General features: G+C 33.6%; 2 protein-coding genes across 4 annotated transcripts; both read left to right on the top strand.

The window, feature by feature from the left end:
• The first annotated feature begins 2,029 nt into the window (after positions 1-2,029).
• LOC128191913 (beta-1,3-galactosyltransferase 1-like) lies at positions 2,030-11,146 on the top strand. 3 transcript variants are annotated; one of them, XM_052864285.1, is made up of 2 exons: positions 2,030-2,143; positions 7,037-11,146. In XM_052864285.1, the coding sequence occupies exon 2, from the start codon at positions 7,079-7,081 to the stop codon at positions 8,276-8,278; it is 1,200 nt and encodes a 399-aa protein (XP_052720245.1). In that variant the 5' UTR covers positions 2,030-2,143; positions 7,037-7,078; the 3' UTR covers positions 8,279-11,146. The 3 variants fall into 3 exon arrangements, with proteins under 3 accessions (XP_052720245.1, XP_052720246.1, XP_052720244.1); XM_052864286.1 differs by having other exon boundaries at positions 2,073-2,166; XM_052864284.1 differs by lacking the exon at positions 2,030-2,143 and adding an exon at positions 2,209-2,352.
• A 3,309-nt stretch (positions 11,147-14,455) lies between these two features.
• Positions 14,456-17,151, top strand: LOC128191920 (uncharacterized). The gene is made up of 4 exons (XM_052864293.1): positions 14,456-14,621; positions 15,064-15,220; positions 15,483-15,588; positions 16,435-17,151. The coding sequence occupies exons 1-4, from the start codon at positions 14,513-14,515 to the stop codon at positions 17,095-17,097; spliced, it is 1,035 nt and encodes a 344-aa protein (XP_052720253.1). The 5' UTR covers positions 14,456-14,512; the 3' UTR covers positions 17,098-17,151.
• The last annotated feature ends 5,082 nt before the right edge of the window (positions 17,152-22,233 follow it).

Raw genomic sequence — 22,233 nt, 5'->3', positions numbered from 1 at the left:
AACAAAGCGTATTTCTTTTTCAGATCTTAAATGTTTACTCCAAATTCTGAATATCATGTGTTTTGGAAGAAAAAGTGAGGGACCGGGGACCTTCTGCCTGTATTAGGTTGAATGGTGTACTCGTATATGACATGTGTCTTTGGTTAAATCCCACTTCCACCCCTCACTTCGTTCTCAAAGACGGTAAATGAGATTCACTAGTGTTCACAAACCATCATACTATCAACAAATTATATTAGAAATTCATTTCCAGAATTTGTGATTTATACGTATTTTTCGAAGTGCGTTAAGTGGTCCCAAATTAAAAGCACTTTGAAAAAAATTTCAAAATGGGTTCATTTGGTCCCAAATTTAACGCACTTTGAATTTTTTTAAAGTGGGTAATTTTTTCAGAGTGCTTTGCCACAGACGTCATAAACGTTGAACGCTAAAAACTGCAACGTCACTAGCAAAAATCAAAGTTCACGCTTGTGGCTGTTACAGTGGCTCTTCCTTTAATATTAACTTACCCTTAGGATAAAATAGGGATTTTAAAGTGTATTTTCAGAAAAGACAAGACGTTTAAAAATGTAAATATGAACATTGAATCATCATATCATTTTTTTTAAAGATACAGTCTCATAACTGCAGCAATGTGTGCATGCAAATTTTCATAAAGCGCTAACGCGCGATACTCAAATTTGTACACGTGTACACATCGCTGCAGTTATGAGATTGTATCTTTCAAAAAATAATGATTCAATGCTTAAAATAACTCTCATCGCTACTATGAGGTATACGTACATGCATTTCATTACAGGAGTCGGCAATTTTATCAGTTTGCTATAAATATTGATAAAATATTCTTTGAACGACACATGTTCGATGTGCACGCAAGTAATTAAAGCAGCACTGTCTGTTCAAGATAATGCGGATAGCTTTGTAATTCTTTCAAAGGATATACATGTATCATCTTTTTATGTGGTTTTTCTTTAAAAATATTACTACAGACTATGCAGTTTAGTTTATGCAGGCACATGTGTTCAAGTCCATGCACTCTGAATACCTCAACCTGAAAGCAACCGACTGTAACTTTCTCGACCGGTATATACATAGTATTACTCTAATATATGGTGGCATATCTCTGCCCCTTGTGTGCAAGTTATTTTTCTATCAAATATGTCGACATGCAAGATAAATATGTTGACATGCAAGATAGTTATGTCAACATGCAACATAACTATGTTAACATGCAAGAAATTGCAATCTGATATGAATTATACAAAATCTCAAAAACTCACCCACCTGTGACATCCAAGATGCTAGATGCTATCTTTCTATGTCGACATGCAACTTATTTATGTTAACATGCAAGATAAATATGCTAACATGCAACTTATTTATGTCAACATGCAACTTATTTATGTCAACATGCAACTTATTTATGTCGATATGCAAGTTATTTATGTCGACATGTTCATGTTAACATAAATAAGTTGCATGTTGACATCAATAGGTATAGCGTATCTAGCATCTTGGATGTCACATGTTGGCGATATTTGAGATTTTTTATAACTCTAATTTGATTGCAGTTTTCTTGCATGTCAACATAGTTATGTTGCATGTTGACATAACTATCTTGCATGTCAACATAATTAAGAGCAAAATAACTTGCACGCAGGGGGCAGAGATATATGCCACCATACTAATAGCAGTTGAGCAAAGAAAAAATTATACCCCGGTATGTCGATCAAATGCTTATATGATTTCATGTCATTTTTATATACATTACAGTCAAATCATTTTGCATTTTTTGTAAGAAAAGTCATGATTTTCCCCCAAAATAATGCACATTTATTTTAACATAAATGTTGGAGCATCAATATTGAGTCTTCTATTTAAAGTGTTTTCTTTATGAATACGATCATAACATGTCCTTCATACGGCAATTCCTTCATACTACCCAATATTTCTCACCTACACCCCCCCCCCCACCCCCCCCCCCCCCCCTTTTTAACATCCGTGTGCATGGTTGAGTGACTCGGAAATGGACCGGGGTCATCAAGTGATAGGCTAACGTGTGCAATACAATGTAACCAGGATGTACACGTAGACCGAGAGCGTTTTCTTAACATGCCGCAATTCTTGTAACGTGGAATATACAGTAAGTCAATGTAATATATAAAGGTAAGAAATACCCCAGCTCATGAATAAAAAATTCTAAAACTGAGTTAATTAATAGAACTTATCAAAGAGCGAACGGACCGAAATATTTTTGGAACGATTTTGAATGAAACCGTTTAACAGGTGACTGGGGAAAAAACAAAATGGACGTCGACGGACTGGGTCAGCAATATATTTAGCATGTAAAGAGTAAGTTTGTTGTATGGTTTTCATTATTTATGTAGTGTTGAAGCCTGAATGGTAAAATGGTTTTTAACGAACCCTCGTTAACGCCGACTTGCCACTTTGGTGACGGAATAGATGGTACAACAGTACTATATATACTACATGTATAGGCATATTAGTAAACAGTGTTTTGGCCAGACGATCGGGCTTCTGTGGCCCAACTCATGTTGTTTGTTATTGCTGAGCGACCTTAAAGATTGGCTGGAAATTATCGGTGCTGGGAATATTGACTTTCACTTTAGGATTTTTGGTTAACGTTATAGTTTGATTGGTAAACCGTGGGTCACATTATCCGGATTTTGCGAAAATCACCGGAATCCTTTCAAAATCTATCAGATGTGCTGAGAATTCAAATCAATGCAATTTACCAAAAAATCAAAGGACTGCAGTACTGACGGGAGTTGATTTTATTGATAATCATTATTATTATGCCCCCCTTCAAAGAAGACACAATTATTTGCAGTATCTGTTCATTTTCTTCGCATAGGATGCACATATTGAGATGAAATTTGGTATTCAGATTTATCATAATAATATTTAGGTCAAGTTTGATTTTGGGTGCAATCTATCAATTTTCGACAGGGTTATGCCCCTTGGACGTAGAAAAAATTCCAATTATTTCTAGTTTCCGTTCATTTTCTTCGCAAAGGATGCACATTTTAAAATGAAATTTGGTATACAGATTAATCATAATACTATCTATACTCTGTCCCAAGATATTTTGGATTCACGTTTGGCTTAATTGTTTGATATTTATAAATACCTCAGGATCCAATCGATGTTCATTCAAAAGTATGAAAAATTTCCAAGATTTCTCAGTCAAAACGTCCCTGTTAGCTTATCAGGTTTCAATACAATGCTAAAAAATGTGATGTCTACGGAGATTTTGCATTGCAGCAAGCCCGGATGATTACGTTGAAATATTGCGCGATGTATTCCGATTGTATTCCGAATGGAGAAAAGATGTAAACATTCCCCATTATAAATCTCCGTAAGGAATCTGTTTTCGTTCCTGTGAATTTTTCCGAGTGAAAGATGATAATGTGTCAATGAAATTATCTTGGAAAATATCCCTTTCAACTATTTCAATTGCACTTCTTTCACAGGTAAGTGTATTTTTATTAAAAATCGTCCAAACGTGAATCCAAAATATCTTGGGACAGAGTATAGGTCAAGTTCGATTTTGGGTGCAATCGATCAATTTTTGACAGAGTTATGCCCCTTGGATGTAGAAAAATTCCAATTATTTGCAGTTTCTGTTAATGTTCTTTGCAGTTCTTTCCAAGGGAGAGGGGCATAAGTGTTTTACAAACATCTCTTGTTTATTTTAAAATCAACGTTATGTAATTTAGCATGGCAAGTAGTTTCTTATCTGTATTTGAATAATCATGCATACCCCCCACCCCCCATAAGATGGAAAACCCCATGGGAAAGTTGAAGCATGTTGTGTAATTTTTAAAAATAGAATTAACGCCCTCCAACTGTATCAATCATAAAATCAGAAAAATTGTACTTGTATTTAAGAATACCTAAGACATAAGTTGTTCGTACTGTTTAAAATCTGACTAATTAATTTTCATGGTATTTAAAAATAAGTCTCCTTGGAAAAACAATGCTTAAGAATACATTGCATCAAATTTATCATTTATTTTCAAGTACTAAGTCTTGTTAGCGGTGAGGATTTTTTGCTTAGGTCCAAACACTGTTTCACTGCCGGTTTGCCAGAGTAACTGCATAGGAGTTGACTTGATTACAATCAATTCCAAATAATGTTTCCTATCTAACTCTGAAAGTATAGCTACTGGTCTGTAGTCTGTACAGAGAAAATTCAACTCGAAAGCCTGTAAAGCTACAGGTTCCCCCATGTAAAAATAAATTGCAATTTATGATGCACAAAAAAGTGCACTCAGGAGTTTTGGAATTATCAATTAAATTTTCCTAAATATATTGTACAAATATATCAAAAAATCTTGGACAATTACATGTAAGCTCTGATATTGTCCCTTAATTTACCAGTTTTCTCTTCTCTGATATTCTTGTAAAAACCATCACTAGCCCTGTGAAGTGAAAAAATTGTTGTCATGTTTAGGTGTAGAAATGGTCACTCTCCATTGCACTGGAATTCAACATAATTCATTTAATGATTTTGAGGTCAGTAAGCATGTTTAAGAGAAGTCTGACACAACACTGGGTAGATCTAGAATGGTGACATCTGTATTAAATTGTTTGAAGAAATTAATGGTACTGATTATGTCTACAGCTTGCTATTTTATAGCTGGATGATATCTGTCTAGATTTGGCAGGTGAGAGAGGTTGTCTTCACTAGTCACTCAAATTGGTTAATGTAATGGCCTGTTTTGGATATAATATTCCAAATCAAATATTTTGATATGCAAAAAGTAGAACAAATTTATTTTGTAAACAATATATATCTCAATTAAAAGAGATGAAATTTAACAACTTTGGGTAAATAAATTTTTCTGTAACCCTTTGGTCCCCCAATCAAAAACTTCAATCTGACAAACCATTGGCTTTTAGGAAAGCTAGCAAACCAACAGTTGTTGCAGTATGATAAGCATTTATGCAGATTTATTTTTCAAAATCACTAAATCAACAATTTTAATTTTTTGGACTTTAAATTTGAATCCTATTTCGGATATTATCTCCACACAAGTTATTATAACCCATTAGGGAAATTGGTCCCAATTTCTGTTCTTTCTGAAGGGAATCTTAATAATTGTGTTGAATGACTTGAATCAGGGATGTACATCTATATCTATCCCTGATTGAATAATGATGTGATTATTTTTCTGCCCCGATCGATTCAGGCTACATTGATTAGTCCACTCATGCGATGAGAGAGAACAATAGTGTTTCATTACAGTTTATTGTAAGGGTTCTGTCAATAGAAAACTTTTCAATTTGACTGCAGCTAGTTTGATAGATTTTTTTTCAACTCTGTAGACATAGTAGGCCTATATGTACTTGCCCATCTGTTCAAGAGCTTTTCTGGCTGAATGCTGAATGGAAATTGGAACATCAAAATCTTACCATTTGAAGTGGATGCATTTGACTTTGTGACTACGTGTAATTGTTTACTCTAAGTCAATTCAAGGCTACAGATTTTACTTGAAGTACTGGTAGCCACTTAAATGTGGATCAATGAATCACATAACAGTGTGAAAGCTTAAACAAATACAGTTGAAAGAATTTGCTTATAGGATTTATTATTGTCAATGGGAACATTTTTACCCAAACTTTTTCTTCTCTTACTTATTACAGAAATGTTTGTGCTATGCATGCTTGGTAGCATTTATGATCAAAATCAAGGAAACATGAGCAAAATATTGACTAAAAGTTAAAGATAATTAATCATGTGTCGATTATATTGATTTGTCAGTTATTCAATATCCAAAGACCTGGGATTCTTTTACTGAAATTTTTTTCTCATATACAAAACATGAGGTGGTGGGAGATGGTAGGATTCTACACTGAATTTTGCTAAAACAAGATAGTATTTCAGATCTTATGATATCATTTGCATCAGTTAAGTTGACATGCAGATACTGGTATTGATATATTGATAAACAAGACCTGACATGAAAGAGATTAAAAGAAATACCCTGCATAATTCAGTAAATGTGTATAGAATTGTTGAAGTACAATGTATTTCGGAACATGTGTGTGTTAATCATTACCATTATAATTATTTAAATGATATTCAATAAGCAGTGGAACTACATGTATTACATGTATTAGATGTGGATTATATCCAGAGCAATAACATTTATTCCCTTTACATTGTACAATGTACATTAAGGACTACTGTTCAATGTATCTTGAACTTAGGAGCAATGTTTTAAAAAACTTGAATGACACATTTTTAGGCAGTCTTCTTTATTTCAAACTCATAACAATTTCATCCAAACTAAACAAATACAGTACCGATCAGACCCAACCTAACAGAAAGTAAACCCCAACTAAACCCTTGGTTTACTTCGGGTTTACTAGAGTGGACCCAGAGTAAACCCAAAGTAAATCCAGGGTGGACACAGAGAGTAAACCCAGTCAGAAGTATACCCCTGAAAGCAGACGCTAACTGTATTCAGAATATACAAAGGGTAGGAATTACAGGCAGTAGGATGGTAAAATAAAATACTAGTCTGCTTCACACTTCAGTGCATACCATTGACCTCAAAAGCAATTTCAAAGTAAACCCAAATTAAACCCAGGGTAAACCCAAACTAAACCCCGAGTGGACCCAAATTTTCAAAAAGTAAACCCAGAGTAAACCCCAAGTAAACCCAAAAAATAAACCCGGGGTTTAGTTGGGGTCTGATCGGTACTGTATCAATTCTTAATCTTTTTGAAGTTTATAGTACTCTGTAATTAGATAGTGAGAAAATATTTGATATACAAATAAATCCTATTAATATTCCATGAATCTGGTGTTGAATGAATTTTGTACTTCAGATGAAGTAGTATATAACATTGTCATTGAATTTTTTTTTTTTAATTTTGTGCAGTTAAAAGAATTATATGTCACGTGTAACGAAGTATTTCTTAAAGTTTAACATGTTTAATATTTAATGCAATTTTACACATCATAACATTTGTATTTATATTGAATATATTTTGCTCTTTGTAGGTGAATGATGTTTGTGATCAGAGAAATCCTGTAAAATTTATCATGACTGAAGAGAAACGAGCCACCTGCTCAAGGCTGTGTAATACACGGACCAGTATCTACATCCTAGCAGGGCTGTCCGTTATAGTCCTGATTAACATGTTGAATGCCAATAACCATTTAACATCCATCATAGATCTGTCCAAACAAGTACGGGACGGTTTCAAAGAGTTACTAAGCTATAATGATAGTTCCATTGAGGAGATAGCTAGTCCAAATAGACCCTACATAATAGCAGCAATACAATCTGATTTGAATAGAACTGATACAAAGACTTTATCTCCGAAATCCACAACTTCAACTCCAAAACCCACGACCACAACAACTAAAGTAACTACTAAACCAACAACGAAGTCCAATCCCGCCCAGCCAACCCCTCGGCCAGATGATTGCAAAGCCTGCTTCGAACACAACTTTAAATACATAATAGACAATGAGCACATATGTGATACTGGAAATGGCAAGAGTAATGTAGATATTGCTGTGTTTATTCTCACAGTGCATGCAAATCGAAAAGCAAGGGACACCTTACGAGAAACATGGCTGACTCCCACCAAAAATAACACTGCTGAGATCAGATATGCATTTTTGCTAGGATCTACCCCAGATCAAAGTCTGCAGAAGAAAGTTGAGGAGGAAAATGCCATTTTCCATGATATCATTCAGGAAGATTTTGTAGATAAATACATGAATCTGACTTACAAGACAATTATGGCCTTTAAGTGGGCCAGTACAAAATGTAAACAGGCAAAATTTATCATGAAAACAGATGACGATATGTTTGTTAATTTGAATTCAGTGAAAAATGTGGTAGCGGTGCATGGCTCTAGCCTTCAAACTGCTGTAGGAGGGGCATGCCATATGTCTGCTGGACCAATCAGAGACAGAAACTCTAAATGGTACGCCTCAAAGATAAGTTATCCCAGGAATTCTTATCCAGGCTTTTGTTCAGGTACAGGGTATGTTACAAGTATGAATGTGGCCTCAAAGATTTATGAAGTTTCCAGACATGTTCCTTTCTTTCATCTGGAGGATGTGTATGTAGCACTGTGCATTAAACGGCTTGGTTACAAACTGAAGCCTATTGCAGGTTTTAACTCTGGTCGTACACCCCCGGGTTGCGCATACAAAACAAATAATGTAGTTACATCACATTACCTTGGTTTGGATCTGATAAGAAAGATGTGGAACTTGAAATGCTAGCTTACTCAAAATATCAACTAGATGAGTCATATTCACCAGAATTTTATCATTCCATGTATAAATAGAATATACATTTAAAAGTTTTTACCAGCATTAGTATTCTTATGCACATACATCAGGCTAAGGGCTAATTACATTGTAATGTAATGCATTACATTATCGTGATTACTTCATGAATTTTGGTTTTGAATTTCTATTACAGTTACTAAGTTTTCTCGAAATAATGCATTACATTACCATTTCATGAGTAAAGTAACACATTACCATTATTTGTGAAAAGTAAATAATAAGTTTAAAAGAAGGAAAGCTAACTAAAGAGTTCTTGCAAATGTTTAATATATGAAACAGACTTTTAAGCTGAACACCGCTTGTTAATAGGCACTGTCCACTATATTTCTCTTTCACCACCGGTATCCCAACAATTCGTACATGATAATCAGACAGCAGTAGACCTCTCAAAGTTTAAAACATTTTGCTGTAGAGGTCTCACCTGTGTGGACGTACATCTTGCCTCGCCTTGTTGCTCGGTTTCGATGAAATTTTCAAATTTTACGCACTTTTTTCAAGCCAGGAGAATACTAACTTCAAATAAACAGGTATAATCATTACATGTATTTTCAAACAGAATATGCCCATAAAACAAGAAATAAATGCATAAAATCCAAAGACTATGAAAGGAATACTACATGTCTGCCACACATTTTGGGTGTGCAATTGGATGTATTAACAAAATTGAAGGGTTTATATACCTGTGTGACAGTGCCTATTTAGGACTGGTGTTCAGCTTTAACATATTTACAGACTCATGTTCACTATAAGGTTCAATTTTAGGGATTGCTGTTGCACTTTATGCACTGATATGAATTTATAACAATACAACTAAAATATTTTTATCTGGGGAAATAATTTCTTTTATCTTTAAAATAATTTTTGATCAAGTACAATTTTAGTTCTTCAATTCACCATCATTAGTCGTAATGCTAAATTAGTGGCATCACTAGCATTACTGTATTGCAGTGCAGTACCATTACATTTAGCCTGAACATACTCACAAAATGAAATGAATTGATTCTTTGACAAATATTTCATAGTGAGAAATCCAGTTGTACCTTTTTTTTTACATTGATAAATGAAATCCACCAATTTTTTTATTTTTCAACCTTTGTTTTTCTCTCCGTTTTTCTTAACAAGGTATGCGGTTTTTATATGTTTTTTTTTCTTTTTAACTTTACTAAAAGAAACATTTTGTGAAAACTTTTGTTTTTTGTTTGAAAAGTCTTCTGGCCCAAAGAATTAAAGATCCATAATGGATTTTGATGGTTCTCAATAAGCCTCCTAAGATACAATCAGTATTTAATAAAGCATTCTACTCAAAAGATAACAGTTTCTCTGGTGTCATTATAGTCCTGGTTTTCAAAGAGAAACATTGATATCAAAGTCTTTAATGTCCTTTGTTTAACTTAAATGCCAAAACATGGAACAAAAAAATAACGTTTATGCAATCAGGCGTGTAGATATAAGTCTTTAGTTAGTTAACTTTTAAGCACTGTGCTATACTAGCAAAATGTAAAGCTTGAAATCGGTGTCTACCTAGAGTTATTGTTCTTGTCGCACAATGATATTGGTATGTGATTGTTGAAGTGGCATTATTAACAGTGCTAGCTTGGATTTAAATCTAATAACTTACAATAATTTACATCTGCTCCAATTACAGTTTTCATGAAATACACATGTATTGCATGTTTGTATTGTATGCTGAAAATGAATTTCAATTTAAGGTCCACCAACATGGAGGCAAATTTTAGGGGTCACATATCTTTTTATTTCTGATATATCTGGAAAGAAATGTTTCCTACATACGCAAGAAAAAAAAATAAGGAGCTAAGTCAGTTACATATACAGTAACATCAGAATTATTCTAAGTGTTAATTGAAAGTAACAATTTTTTTAAGACAAGAAATGCATGAATATGGGTTATATTGTATAAGATAATGTTTGATACCATATTTACAGTTCTCATAACACCTGTATTCATTATCTAACTGCAGTGTCTTTATTTAATCTGCTGTGGTGTACTGCCATTGATAAATAACATGCTGAATGAAGCAACTGAACTAAATATGTTAAGATTAAGAGCCTGTGAACGGTATTATTTATCACTTTTATTAAGTTTTACAATGTAATGGGTTTTTTACACTTGAAACTGATATTATAATATCATTTTTTCAAACACATCATGATGAATATTGCCTTTGCTGTACTATAAATAAGGGTTTTTCAGCTTTTGAAATAAAAATTGCACTTATGTTGTCATTGTAATATTTAATTGTAATTATATATAATGTTGAACAAGTTAGCTAGATGATGTAACAATACTGGTATTGAATGGAAAATTGTTTCAATCTGCATGGGCAAACCATTCCATTTTTTCTGTGATAATTTATTTTGAATAAGATCCATAAATAGTGTCTCTAAATATGTTTTTAAACAATGTCATCTAAATGACAAACTTAATTGCTGTTTTATCTCCTCTGAACTAATAAATGTTATCCTTTTTGAATTTCTGAATTGTGTTAAAGTTTTTCAAGTGAAAACTTTGATAACATTTTATTTCTTTTGAAATCTTAAGGATATAGAGTGTTAGGCAGATAAAAAGCTAAAGTTATGGAAGAGTGAATTGTATGCATGTATATACAAGTATATTTTAAAGTGAACTAGGTCATAGTTTCACTAACCAAAGTGGCTTGTGTGATTTTTTGGTAAAATAAATCCTTCAACATTTGTTTATGTACTGTATCTCTTTGTTGTGTTATCAATGTGTCCAGGTTACTTTGTAAAAATCATGTGTATGAAAGAAATTTGTCATTATTTTTGCAGTTATTTTGTGTTTGTTCATGCATATAATTTATATACATACATGTATATATTCAATTGTGAATGATATTGCACAAATCAAATTGGAAGATTCTGTTTATAAATATAATATCAGTTTAAGTAGCGAACACGTAGTTGAATATACATATCTGTACCATTTTTTAGCTCACCTGAGCTGAAAGCTCAAATGATCTTTTCTGATCACTTTTTGTCCAGCGTTCATCAGTCTGTCCGTTGGTAAACTTTTTACATTTTCGACTTCTTCTCCCGAACCATGGGGCCAATTTCAACCAAACTTGGCACAGAGAATTATTGGTTGATGGCCCAGGATTTATATTTGTTGAAATGAAGGGCCACACCCTTTTTCAAAGGGGGGGGGGGGGGGGTCATTAAAAATAATTTAAAGGACTATAGATCTTTTGAGCCTAAAATGGCCCCCTTAAATGACATTGTCATTTTACTGTAATTCTTTGGGGGGTTTTTGTACAGATATACATTTGAAGTTTTTTCATAATTTTGATTTTGAATTTAATGCCCACAATTTAAAAATATGACATCATGAAGTTTACCTTTTTCTGCCATTTTCGCATTTTTAGCATAAAACAGCTTGTTTTCAAGCAGTTTATTTTAAGGAAACATTGAGCAACAGCTGGAACGAACAAAATATTTTCGCCAAAGATGTATCTCCCCCCAGTACTTATAAATGACAAAAAGTTTGTTCTTGTTCAAAGAGTCACTCTATATTTCCCATTCGAAAAAGATAAGAATGTCAATTTTTTACTGATTTTGATTGAATTATAAAAAAGCGTCACTTCTGATGTTATATACTGCCAGTAAGCAGTAAAAATCAAATAATTAGGTGAAAAACATATTTTATGTCAACTTTTTTTGTTAAATAACACAACAAATTAATGTATCTTAATCACTTTAAAAATAGCGGGTTTACTAATATCATATATAGGTCTTTGTTTGTATTTTTCAAAAATCAATTTGCCAGACAAGCTGTAACTTGTGTGAAAGCATCCACAACACATAAGTAATGTTGATTCAAGTTTGTTCATATCAGGATCTGGGTGTAGGATAGGGCCAAAATGGGGGTGTCATATGTTTGCAAAGGATTATCTAGAGAAAAATCTTCTCAAAAAACCCATTTTGCTAAAAATCTGTATTTATTTATTTACAATTTGGGGGTGGGTCAAACTTTATATGTGAATATGTAGAAAAAAGCTTATTAAAATCTTTTTCTTTAAAATCATTTGCCAAGAGAAGTTGTTATGACTGAGTGTAACATCATCAGATAGTGTAAATTGTAGTTTGTTCAAATCATGATTCCTGGGGGTAGACATACAATGTAAAGCTCATTTAATTTAATATGGCTATTGTAGCTCAGGTGGTGATGTTGGCCTCTTGTTGACCATATTTAGTGGTGTATATACATGTATACATTTAACATGACAATCAAATTTCATTTTTTTTTTCATATTGTTATCAATAAAGACAATATTGTATCACAAATTTCATGTTTGTTTTTAACCCTTGTAATATTAAATTGGATCCGAATTAATCTACATGTAAGGCAACTACAGGTGTATTGTGTTTCTTTTAAAAAACTGTGTTCTTACCAAAAACAAGGTATGGTAATTTGTTTGCATGATACACTGTGGAGCAAAGTTTATGCGACACGGTCAGTTCTCATCAAATAAATGTCATTCAGTGTTGAAAAAGTTACGTTGTTTTGAAAATTATTTCCATAAGTCTAGAAGTTGATAAGTATAAGTATGAATTATTAGTTTTCTAGGATTCGTGTATTACAACGCATACATGTATTCTTGAAAATAGTTTTGCTTTTTTTAAGACATGTAGTAAGGACGCATGAATTCAAAGTATGGATTATTCCATTGAACACAAAATGTTTTTATCAATTTCTTATGTTTAGTGTGGAGATGATGAAATTAAATTTTATTTACTATTAATTAACTCTCTGTTACTTTGCATTCAGTTCTCTTGCATGAATAAATGTATATATATGTTTACAAGTTTTGTATTGTCTTTAAACATTTGAATAAATTCCATTCAAATTCATATATGATGTTGCATTGAATGGCAGATAAGCGGCTAAAATCTTAAATAAGTGAAGAAAAAATCCATACAATTTAATTTAAACATTTGACCGTTTTTTCTATGTCTTTATGCAGTGATCTTTTTAATAAGGAGATTTATATTGTCTAAAAATGGCCACAAGCATCCAACCTTCTTAACACAACAAGCCAGACAGAAAAATATTAATGTATGGCCTATACCAAAGAATGCGCTGCATGCATGGAGTGCATAGATTGGTGCCATCTTCTTGATTCAAATCACTGTAGAAAAAACTGAAACAGTTCACGAGAGGGCGCGTGTTACATAGCCATCATGATTTTGTGGGTACGTCATACACCCTCTGGTGATGTATTGAATGCCTGCATGTAAGTTTACCAGGAAGTCGCATTGACTGATCTGAAGACTTACTAACCGGAAAAGGGCAAAGACTCTCTACACATGTTACACGTTTCAAAATCATATCGCCAACATGTGCAAAGAGTAGCGTTAGTACATATTCATCTTGCAGAACTGAACCCTATACTGCCATTGTTAAATGATTGTTGTACGTATACGACAATTTTATGAAGACAGTGCAAAAAATTATAAAACGACCAAGGAAACAAAATGACGTCTGCTTGCTTGTGCGAAATATTTTATTTACAATGCAGAATTGCCGGAGCGAGTATCTACATGTAATGTTTCACTCACGTTTTAAAGCATTCGTTCAGCTTTTGATTAGAGGAGAATGGTTTTTATTAAGAATGAGAGTCTCATAAAACAATTCTTTCATTGATTTTTAAAGCTTCCGTTCTGCTTTTTATTGGAGATTTTTTTTCTATCAAGACATTGGCATTGCTGAAGTGGAAGAAAAAATACATGTCTGAATAAAGCCTATGTTTTTGTTGGAGGGTCTTTAAAGTGCTGCATAAGAGTCGTCACTTTTAAAATGTGGATAAAATTAGGAGGGGTTTAATCAGCCTGTGTCTTTTTAAGATAATCCGCTTTTAGAACAACGTAGGTTATTCAACGATTACATCACAATTAACGACTTCATGGACAAATGTCGCGAGACATTGTATAATAAATTAATAATGTACTGGACATATGAATAACATGTCTATCCGGTCATTATACGGGACACGATTACTCAAAGGCATTTATAATTTGTTTATTTGTTTTCGCATAAAAACACAGCTACTTTATGAAATATTGCCTTCCAGAATGAATGTTTAAAAAGGTGTATGAAGAAAACCCTGTATAAAATACCTATATTTTAAAATGCCATCCCCAAAATCATCAATACCTGATATTGGGACAGCATCCTTGAGGAAAACAAATCGACAACTAGCTTGTGAGAGGGCGCTTTGTATCAACAAATCTCATTTTGGTAAGTAAAGTATTTACCGTCTGTCATTCTCCCTTACTCGAAAAGAGTGTCACGAGCAACGTGAGACATTTCCAACAGATGGAAAAAAATCTAATAATAGTCGAAAAAAATCAACATTCTTTTAAAAAAAATTATATAAGCTTATCACATGCTGAGTATCTGGCTTTTTTATGTACATAATGAGGATACTGAAATAAATAAAAAGTTAGTTTAGGTCAAAATGTAATTCTGTTTAAATATTGCATGAATATCAAAACAGTTCTTATCTTTACATAATTTCCAACAAGTTTCTATTCCGGTTGCAGTAGATGTATTATTATACAAAAAAAAACAAGATGGCATATGCATTGCATCTACTGGTCATCTGATATGATTTAAAAAATACAGATGCTTTCAAAATTTTAAATGGCCGGTTTGTGTATGTGTTTGACTTTTTGTATAGGGGAGACAGTTCTTGGTCGAAACATGACGGAGACGAAGGTGCTGGAAGCCAAACTGGAACAGCTGGAGAAAGACAAACTTATGCTAGAAAGAGATCACTTCTGGAAACAAAGGCAGTTTTTAATTTCCAAAGCATTTGACAAAGAGCGTCGATTAAGGCGAGTAGCATGTTAAGATTTTCTGCTCGCATCATATTAATCTCAACTTTTCGGACTTTTCTGGCAGACCTCGGAAGAGCATTCCTTTTGTGGGAAAGACCCGAGAAGTTGCGAGTGACATTACATGCTTGTTGCAGGTTTACTGCATTATATGTTCTAATAATTACACACCAGTATAAGACATATTTTATGGCAAAAAGAGAGTCTGTGCCCCATTGGACTCACCCACAATAGTTCTTCATTTTTACCACAATTTTTTCAGATACTCCATGCTTTTGAATAGAATTTCTTTAAAAGACGAAGATAACAAAGAACTGAATCTAACACCCGAAGATAGCCACAAACTTCCTTCCATTACGGATGTTGACGTCAGTATGCACTCTCATCTCTTATTATTTAGTTGATCATAAATTTTATCTTCATCTTATTGGCAAAATGATATATTGGTTGATCAAATTATTTGGGGATTTTAATTTTGAGGTTTTTTAGGCTGTGTGGTTGGAGAGGTGATTTCAAATATATTTTTAATTTTAAATTTTTTTTTGGTTTATAGGGGGTGTCTTTTACAGCGATTATGTTCTCTTTCGCTTCGCTCAGCCGAACATAAATTATTTCCTATTCTAATAAAATAAAACAAACACATAATATATGATAGACGTAGTTAGCCATTTATTAAACTACAAATTGCACATAAGTCATCAGGAGGACAGGTCTACTTCCATAGAATAACCTTCGATTGGATCTTGGGTGCCGCAAAAACCATGGCAACTGTTAAAGACTGAAATTTAGTCCCAATGCTTATTTATCTGAAAATAAAACTCCATTTTAAATAATAAAATGATAAACTTAGCAACTTGTCAGTCGTGTGGCTAACTAATGTCGAATGATTACTCTGACCGATTCCTGGATTTAAATACCCTAGAGCCCAAGTACCCATAAATCGCTACGATACATGATATAGTACTTATAATATAACACACACGACTGAAACGTTTAAATACCCAGAATTATCCAGCGTGAGTGGCCGTGTGGAACATAAGACGGCTCAACAACCAAAACATCTCAGGCTCGAACCCAACAGACAACACTTATATTTTTACATTTAACCTAAAAGAAATTTATTTCCAACAGACTAATCAAAAATTACTTTTTTGCGAGCTTAAAACATATTACATAAATATATAATGTCACCGTAATAAAATTGATATCTTCAGGTATCCCTCACTCACCAATTCTTTCCGGGCAAAATAGATTCCGAGACAAGTAGCAATTATAAACTTATACTCCAAAGAAAAAGAAAACTGAAAGCTACTGTGAATGTTTTACGTGCTGCGCTGGAACTGAGTAAGAAAAACAGGGAGAGAAAAAAGATGCATGTGAAAAACGATGAGAACTCACTGGAAACATTTTCACAGGGGCCAGGCGTCCAATCTACCATCGACTCCGAAAACCTTGAATCCTCCGAGAAACACATCATGGAGGTTCGGAAAAACAATTTTCTCAAGCTTGTCGTGAAAAACTGGAAAAGTTTTAAAAGACCTAATACAGAACCAGAACCACCAAAGAAAACTTCATCCGAAATAAACCGGAAGTCGAGTTCTTCCCAACTGCCAAACCGCCTGCTAGAAGGTCGACAATCCTTGGTGAGAACAGATACAGACGATCTGTTGCTGAGACTGGCAAAGACTCTTCCCCCTCAAATCTTGAACGATACAAATAGCAACAAGTTATCCGACATCAGCTCTGTTTTGGGGTTCTCATCCCGTAATAAGGCACTCCGACAGCGTGAACTGAGCGTTCTCCGTCGACCCGTTCTCTCCGACGATCGATTCCTAAATCTCCAGAACTCTCTGATCAGATCATCAACAATTCTCTGATCAATTCGTCAACAAGTTACCTGAAGACTACTATTTATTTAAGGCAACATTGAGTTCTGTGTTGATATTACTGTTGATGACAATTGTGTTAACCATGCAGCACCTGATCGAGCTGAGATATTAACTTACAAGGACACGTTGGCATATTAATCTTTAAAAAAAATTACAAGCGTATGGTTTTAAAACATACTTCGTCCATTCATGCCTTTGGGTTTTTAAGTTTGGCCCATTTTTTGCCCCCTTTTTTATAATGGTTTTAATAAACGAAATATATGGAACCACTGATACTTTTTGTCAATACTAGTAACATATTACAATAGAATTAATTTACAGCGATGTAAACGCAAATAGTGTACAATATCAACTTTCGGCCACTCTTCAATTTATAAGCAGTAAGTTTGATATAGGCTCGTAAATACACTTCATTTTTTCTGTATCCAAAATGTCAAAAAAGAGAAAAGAGAAAGAGTCCGATACGTAAAGAAGAAATGACACGCAAGCTTCAATTTATTGAGCCTAGCAGGAAGTCCATCCACATTGTAGTAGGACCTTTATAAGCCTATACATTTGTATCTCAGTAAACCAACCACATCGTCGAAATGTATATGTACAAGCGTATATTAGCCCCTGTTGTTGAATAAAAAGGGGCAATGGACACATCAATTCTTAGCAAACCTTGAATTTTATTTATAACTTTACATGTTCTATAATGTTTCTTCCTTGAAGAACACTTAAAAGACGTGGGCATGCATAAGAGATTACAATAAGTATATAACACAAGAGTACTCTTGTTTAAAACTTTAGAGGGCTCTTACTTCTTAAAAACCGAGAGTGTAGCGATTGCATCATAAACAAAAAACTTAGCTATTAAATAGTGTAAAAAATTTGTCACTCCAATCCTTTTAAATACAATGACACAGTGTTTCACGTGTGTAAAGAAGACTGTAAAGATTTTATGCTAAAGAAATACATTGTTCCAAGATCACTGTCGATTTTGGCTAGCAAGCACTTACTATACATAAGGAATACTGTTTAAACCAACCCCAAACACCACCCAAAATTGTAGCTTCCTTTTCCTAAAGATTTCGCATACATGTACCATGGTTGAAACATGATAGTTGTAGTGCAATGTATATATGTTCACATTAACTAAAACAACTGCAATAAAGTAAAGTAACAAAAACACCGGGCGATATAACAACACAGTTTGTTGTCTAAACAGTCAAGTAGCAATAAACATTATTTGTATATCTTTCTGAAATTAAATTCGGAACATTCTTAATGGTCATAACCCGAATTTATCACTTACTTAATCAATTATTTCAACAACTCTTTTAAATATATTCTCCTTATCCACAACCGCTTCTCAAACCTAAAAATGGTTTGGATTCAATATTATTTTCGCAACCCTGTGGTTTTCGGCATGCCCGCTGCATTGACTTGCAAAGTCTTACTTATATTCAAACCCATATTATTTTAATGAACCTTTGTTCTTCTTGGCGTTTGCTCATCAATAAACAGTATTATTGACCATGCTGAAACTTATCTATATGTTGCACCCTCTTTTACTATCTGTATATAGAACACAACATTTTTCGGGAGCTGGGTTGGTTCAGATCCTCACTCCTCCATGGCACCTGATCCTATCTCTATCTTTTTAGGGGTCCGTGTTAATCTGCTTTGAATTTGTATTTCTTTTTATGGATTTTTGAGATGGTTGACAGTTTGTTATTGTAATTTTTTCATGGTTAAGAGACCTAGACATATTCATGTTCGGTAAATATTTGCTAAGAATTGACAATGGCTTCCAAAATCCAAAAAGGCATTATAGTACACATAATACTAGTATATCTTTAAAATTTTGCCACCTTTGCACGCATGCAGACTGGTAATAGTGTCATGTTGTAAATTTTGAATTTACCGGGTGGCAGTAAATACAAAAGTTACAAGTTGTCATGTTGTAAATTTTGTATTTACTTCCACCCGGCAAATTCAACATGACAATAGAATGACAGTAAGCAGTTGACTTTAAATACATACAATGATATGAGCAACTTGCATCCGACGGTTGGCTGTCGTATATATGGAATTTCGTACATTTAATCCATATTAAAATAGAATGACAAACGATTATGATATCATATTACCAATGCATAAGAATTCAGAGAAAACACCATAAGAATTTATATTTCAAAAAGGGTTTTACATTTGGGATGCAGTCATGTGACCAGATCTAGAGCTAATAGAATACAGATTTACAATTATACTCTGCATAGTTTGGTTTGTCACTTTTTATTGAAAAAAAGTATTTGAAACTGCTCTATTTGATACGTTTATGTTCTTATTCGTTCCACTCAACCGAACATAAATTATTTACAATAATAACAAAACACATGATTAGTGAAGGAAGCGCTTATTTTGCTGCATTTATCTACACGTACAAATATATAAAGATTCTTCAAACTTCTTTCTGAAATAAAACATTTTACATAGTGCACAGTCCTTGATTTTATAATGTCACTAAATAAGTGGGTGGGTGGGTGGGTGGGGATTGTGCAAATGCGGCAAATAAAAGCCTTCGAATGAGTGAAAATCGTGCTTAACTTGAATACCTGTTCTACAGTTTATACGCTATAAATAGTAGCCAATGGCTACAGGTTTAAATATATAAAACCAAAACATATAAAATGTGTTCTAGTACCTATGATAAATTAATTTCATATGTACTGGTGTTACTGAACGTCTACACTTCCTAAATTTCAAATATGGCTGTCAATTTCGGATTTTTTCTGCTTTATGTGGTTACTAGTACATGACGTTGTACTCACTTAACTTCAAAACACAGCGTACACAGGCGGTCCAATACCAACCAATCACAAAACACGGTGTACACAGGCGGTCCAATACCAACCAATCACAAAACACCGTGTACCCAGGCGGTCAAATAACAACCAATCACAAAACACGGTGTACCCAGGCGGTCCAATACCAACCAGTCACAAAACACAGTGAACCCAGGCGCCTAATACAAACCAATCACAAAACGCAGTGTAGCCAGGCGGTCAAATACCAACCAATCACAAAACACAGTGTATCCAGGCGGTCCAATACAAACCAATCACAAAACACAATGTACCCATGCGGTCCAATACAAACCAATCAAAAAACACAGTGAACCCAGGCGGTCCAATACAAACCAATCACAAAACACAGTGTACCCATGCGGTCCAACACCAACCAATTACAAAACACAGTGTACACAGGCGGTCTGTATCCAGTACCTACCAATCACAATCTTTTAAAAATTCTAACCCCGTAAATTAAAGCTCCGGAAACATATCTACATGTAATAACTAACAAACGATTTATTTTTTAATTTCAGGTGACACTCTACGCTCGCTTTTATATGTTGTGTCTATAAATGTTAATTTTACTTATTAATAATTTTTAATTGTCAATGAGTCCATGAATAATTATGACCAAAAAAATCAATAATTAGTAAAATACTCGTGTAAGGTTTTTACATGAAATAATGCTGGGATGCGGGATGTGTATAATCATGTATTTTCGTAATTATAACAAACGAGTGTGTGCAAATAAAACATTTCAAAAATGTACAAACCAACGTCGGTGGAACCTTCTTGTGGAATGAAACCGCCTCAGGTTAATATTAAATAAAAAATGACAATTTTATCCTCCTTGATCAATACTTAAGATGTGAGCATGCATTTAAGAGATACAAAGTATGACACATGTGTGTTCGATAGGGATCGTATAATCACTATGTCTTACTACGCCGTACGGAAACTCGCAAACCACACCTAATTGATGTCATGTCATTGAGAAGAAATCACACACCAGACCCTCTCTTTCAAACTTAGTCTAGTAACACTACTTGTACAATACTGTATGACAGTTCACGGTGAATTATACCAATGACGCTGATAGCTCAAGGCGCTGATGCTGAGAACTTATAAAAAATGCACTGAATTCTTTTGAAAATGCACACAACACGCAACTGTTGTAGTGCGAGAGATTATGCCGCTGTAAGCTTTACATCAGAAATTGATAATCTGCGTATAATGGGTTATTTCCAGAGTAAGTTTTTTTTTTAAAATCGTCTTTCAGGAAGTTAAACACTTATTTCTATCTTCGCTGAAAAGAGAGACTCATTGTCCCTTGTTATCGAATACAGGGAGTGAAATATCATTTGGGCTAAACGTGGAATTTAAGTTCATGAACAATTTGTTTCTCAAGATTGTGTGAATATGAAACAAGTCAATAGATGGATTTTACTTCGTGTATCGGGTGAGTGATAGTCTGAAAATAAGAGACAGTTTGTGAGTTAACATTGTGTTTTGTTTTGTATTTTGCATTCAGGTGGGTTTTTTTTTAGTATTTTTAGGATGGTTGGAAGTAGTCAAAACCATTCAACAACCTTATCTGGCTTGTAAAACGCTGCATAACATACACACTGATGGACAACTCGATATTATATGCAACTCGAGTGCGATAGTATACATAAATCAAGTGACTTTAAACGATTTAGGTATATATTCCGATATTACTGCTAACAGTAACAAAGAGTGTCAGAAAACAGCTTCAGCATGTTTCCGTTCTATTCCGTCGGAAATTCCTTGGAATAACACATTTTTTCGTAAAATTTCCGAAATCTGTAACGGAAATCACAACTGCACATTAAAATACAACGATTTAGATTTTTATGCAACTAAATTTCGAGCTCTGAATATTTGCAGCAACATAGACCGTTTGTATAAAACAAGGGTTGGGTGTTTTTATGAATGTTTTCCTTGTAAGTATTTTGTCTTTGTAGTGTATAATACTGTAGCTTTTATATATAGTATATTAGTGTTTTTCGATTGATTGTTTTATCAGGCTATTGTCACCGGTTCTTGATTTTAATGTATATTTTATAAAGCAATATCATAATAGTAAGTATTTTTTTTAAAAATTGTATTAAGCGTTAGCAGTATAGAAAACTTTACATTTAAATACTAATTGCATTTTTAAACAACGATTTTAAAATATAGAAATGATACTAGTATATCAATACCTAAATATTATTTAGAGTCAATCTAGCTGCAATAATGTAGCCCTCTCCGATTTTTTATATCT

Source organism: Crassostrea angulata, chromosome 7, assembly GCF_025612915.1.
Source record: "Crassostrea angulata isolate pt1a10 chromosome 7, ASM2561291v2, whole genome shotgun sequence".
NCBI classification, from domain to species: Eukaryota; Metazoa; Mollusca; class Bivalvia; order Ostreida; family Ostreidae; genus Magallana; species Magallana angulata.
This window is presented reverse-complemented; position numbering and strand designations above follow the sequence as displayed.

Bases quoted from the DNA above. Each gene is read 5' to 3' on its own strand.
- LOC128191913 (XM_052864285.1), top strand. From the start codon at position 7,079: ATGACTGAAGAGAAACGAGCCACCTGCTCAAGGCTGTGTAATACACGG.
- LOC128191920 (XM_052864293.1), top strand. From the start codon at position 14,513: ATGCCATCCCCAAAATCATCAATACCTGATATTGGGACAGCATCCTTG. The intron at 14,622-15,063 runs GTAAGTAAAGTA...CTTTTTGTATAG, and splicing joins TATCAACAAATCTCATTTTG to GGGAGACAGTTCTTGGTCGA. The intron at 15,589-16,434 runs GTCAGTATGCAC...TGATATCTTCAG, and splicing joins CTTCCATTACGGATGTTGAC to GTATCCCTCACTCACCAATT.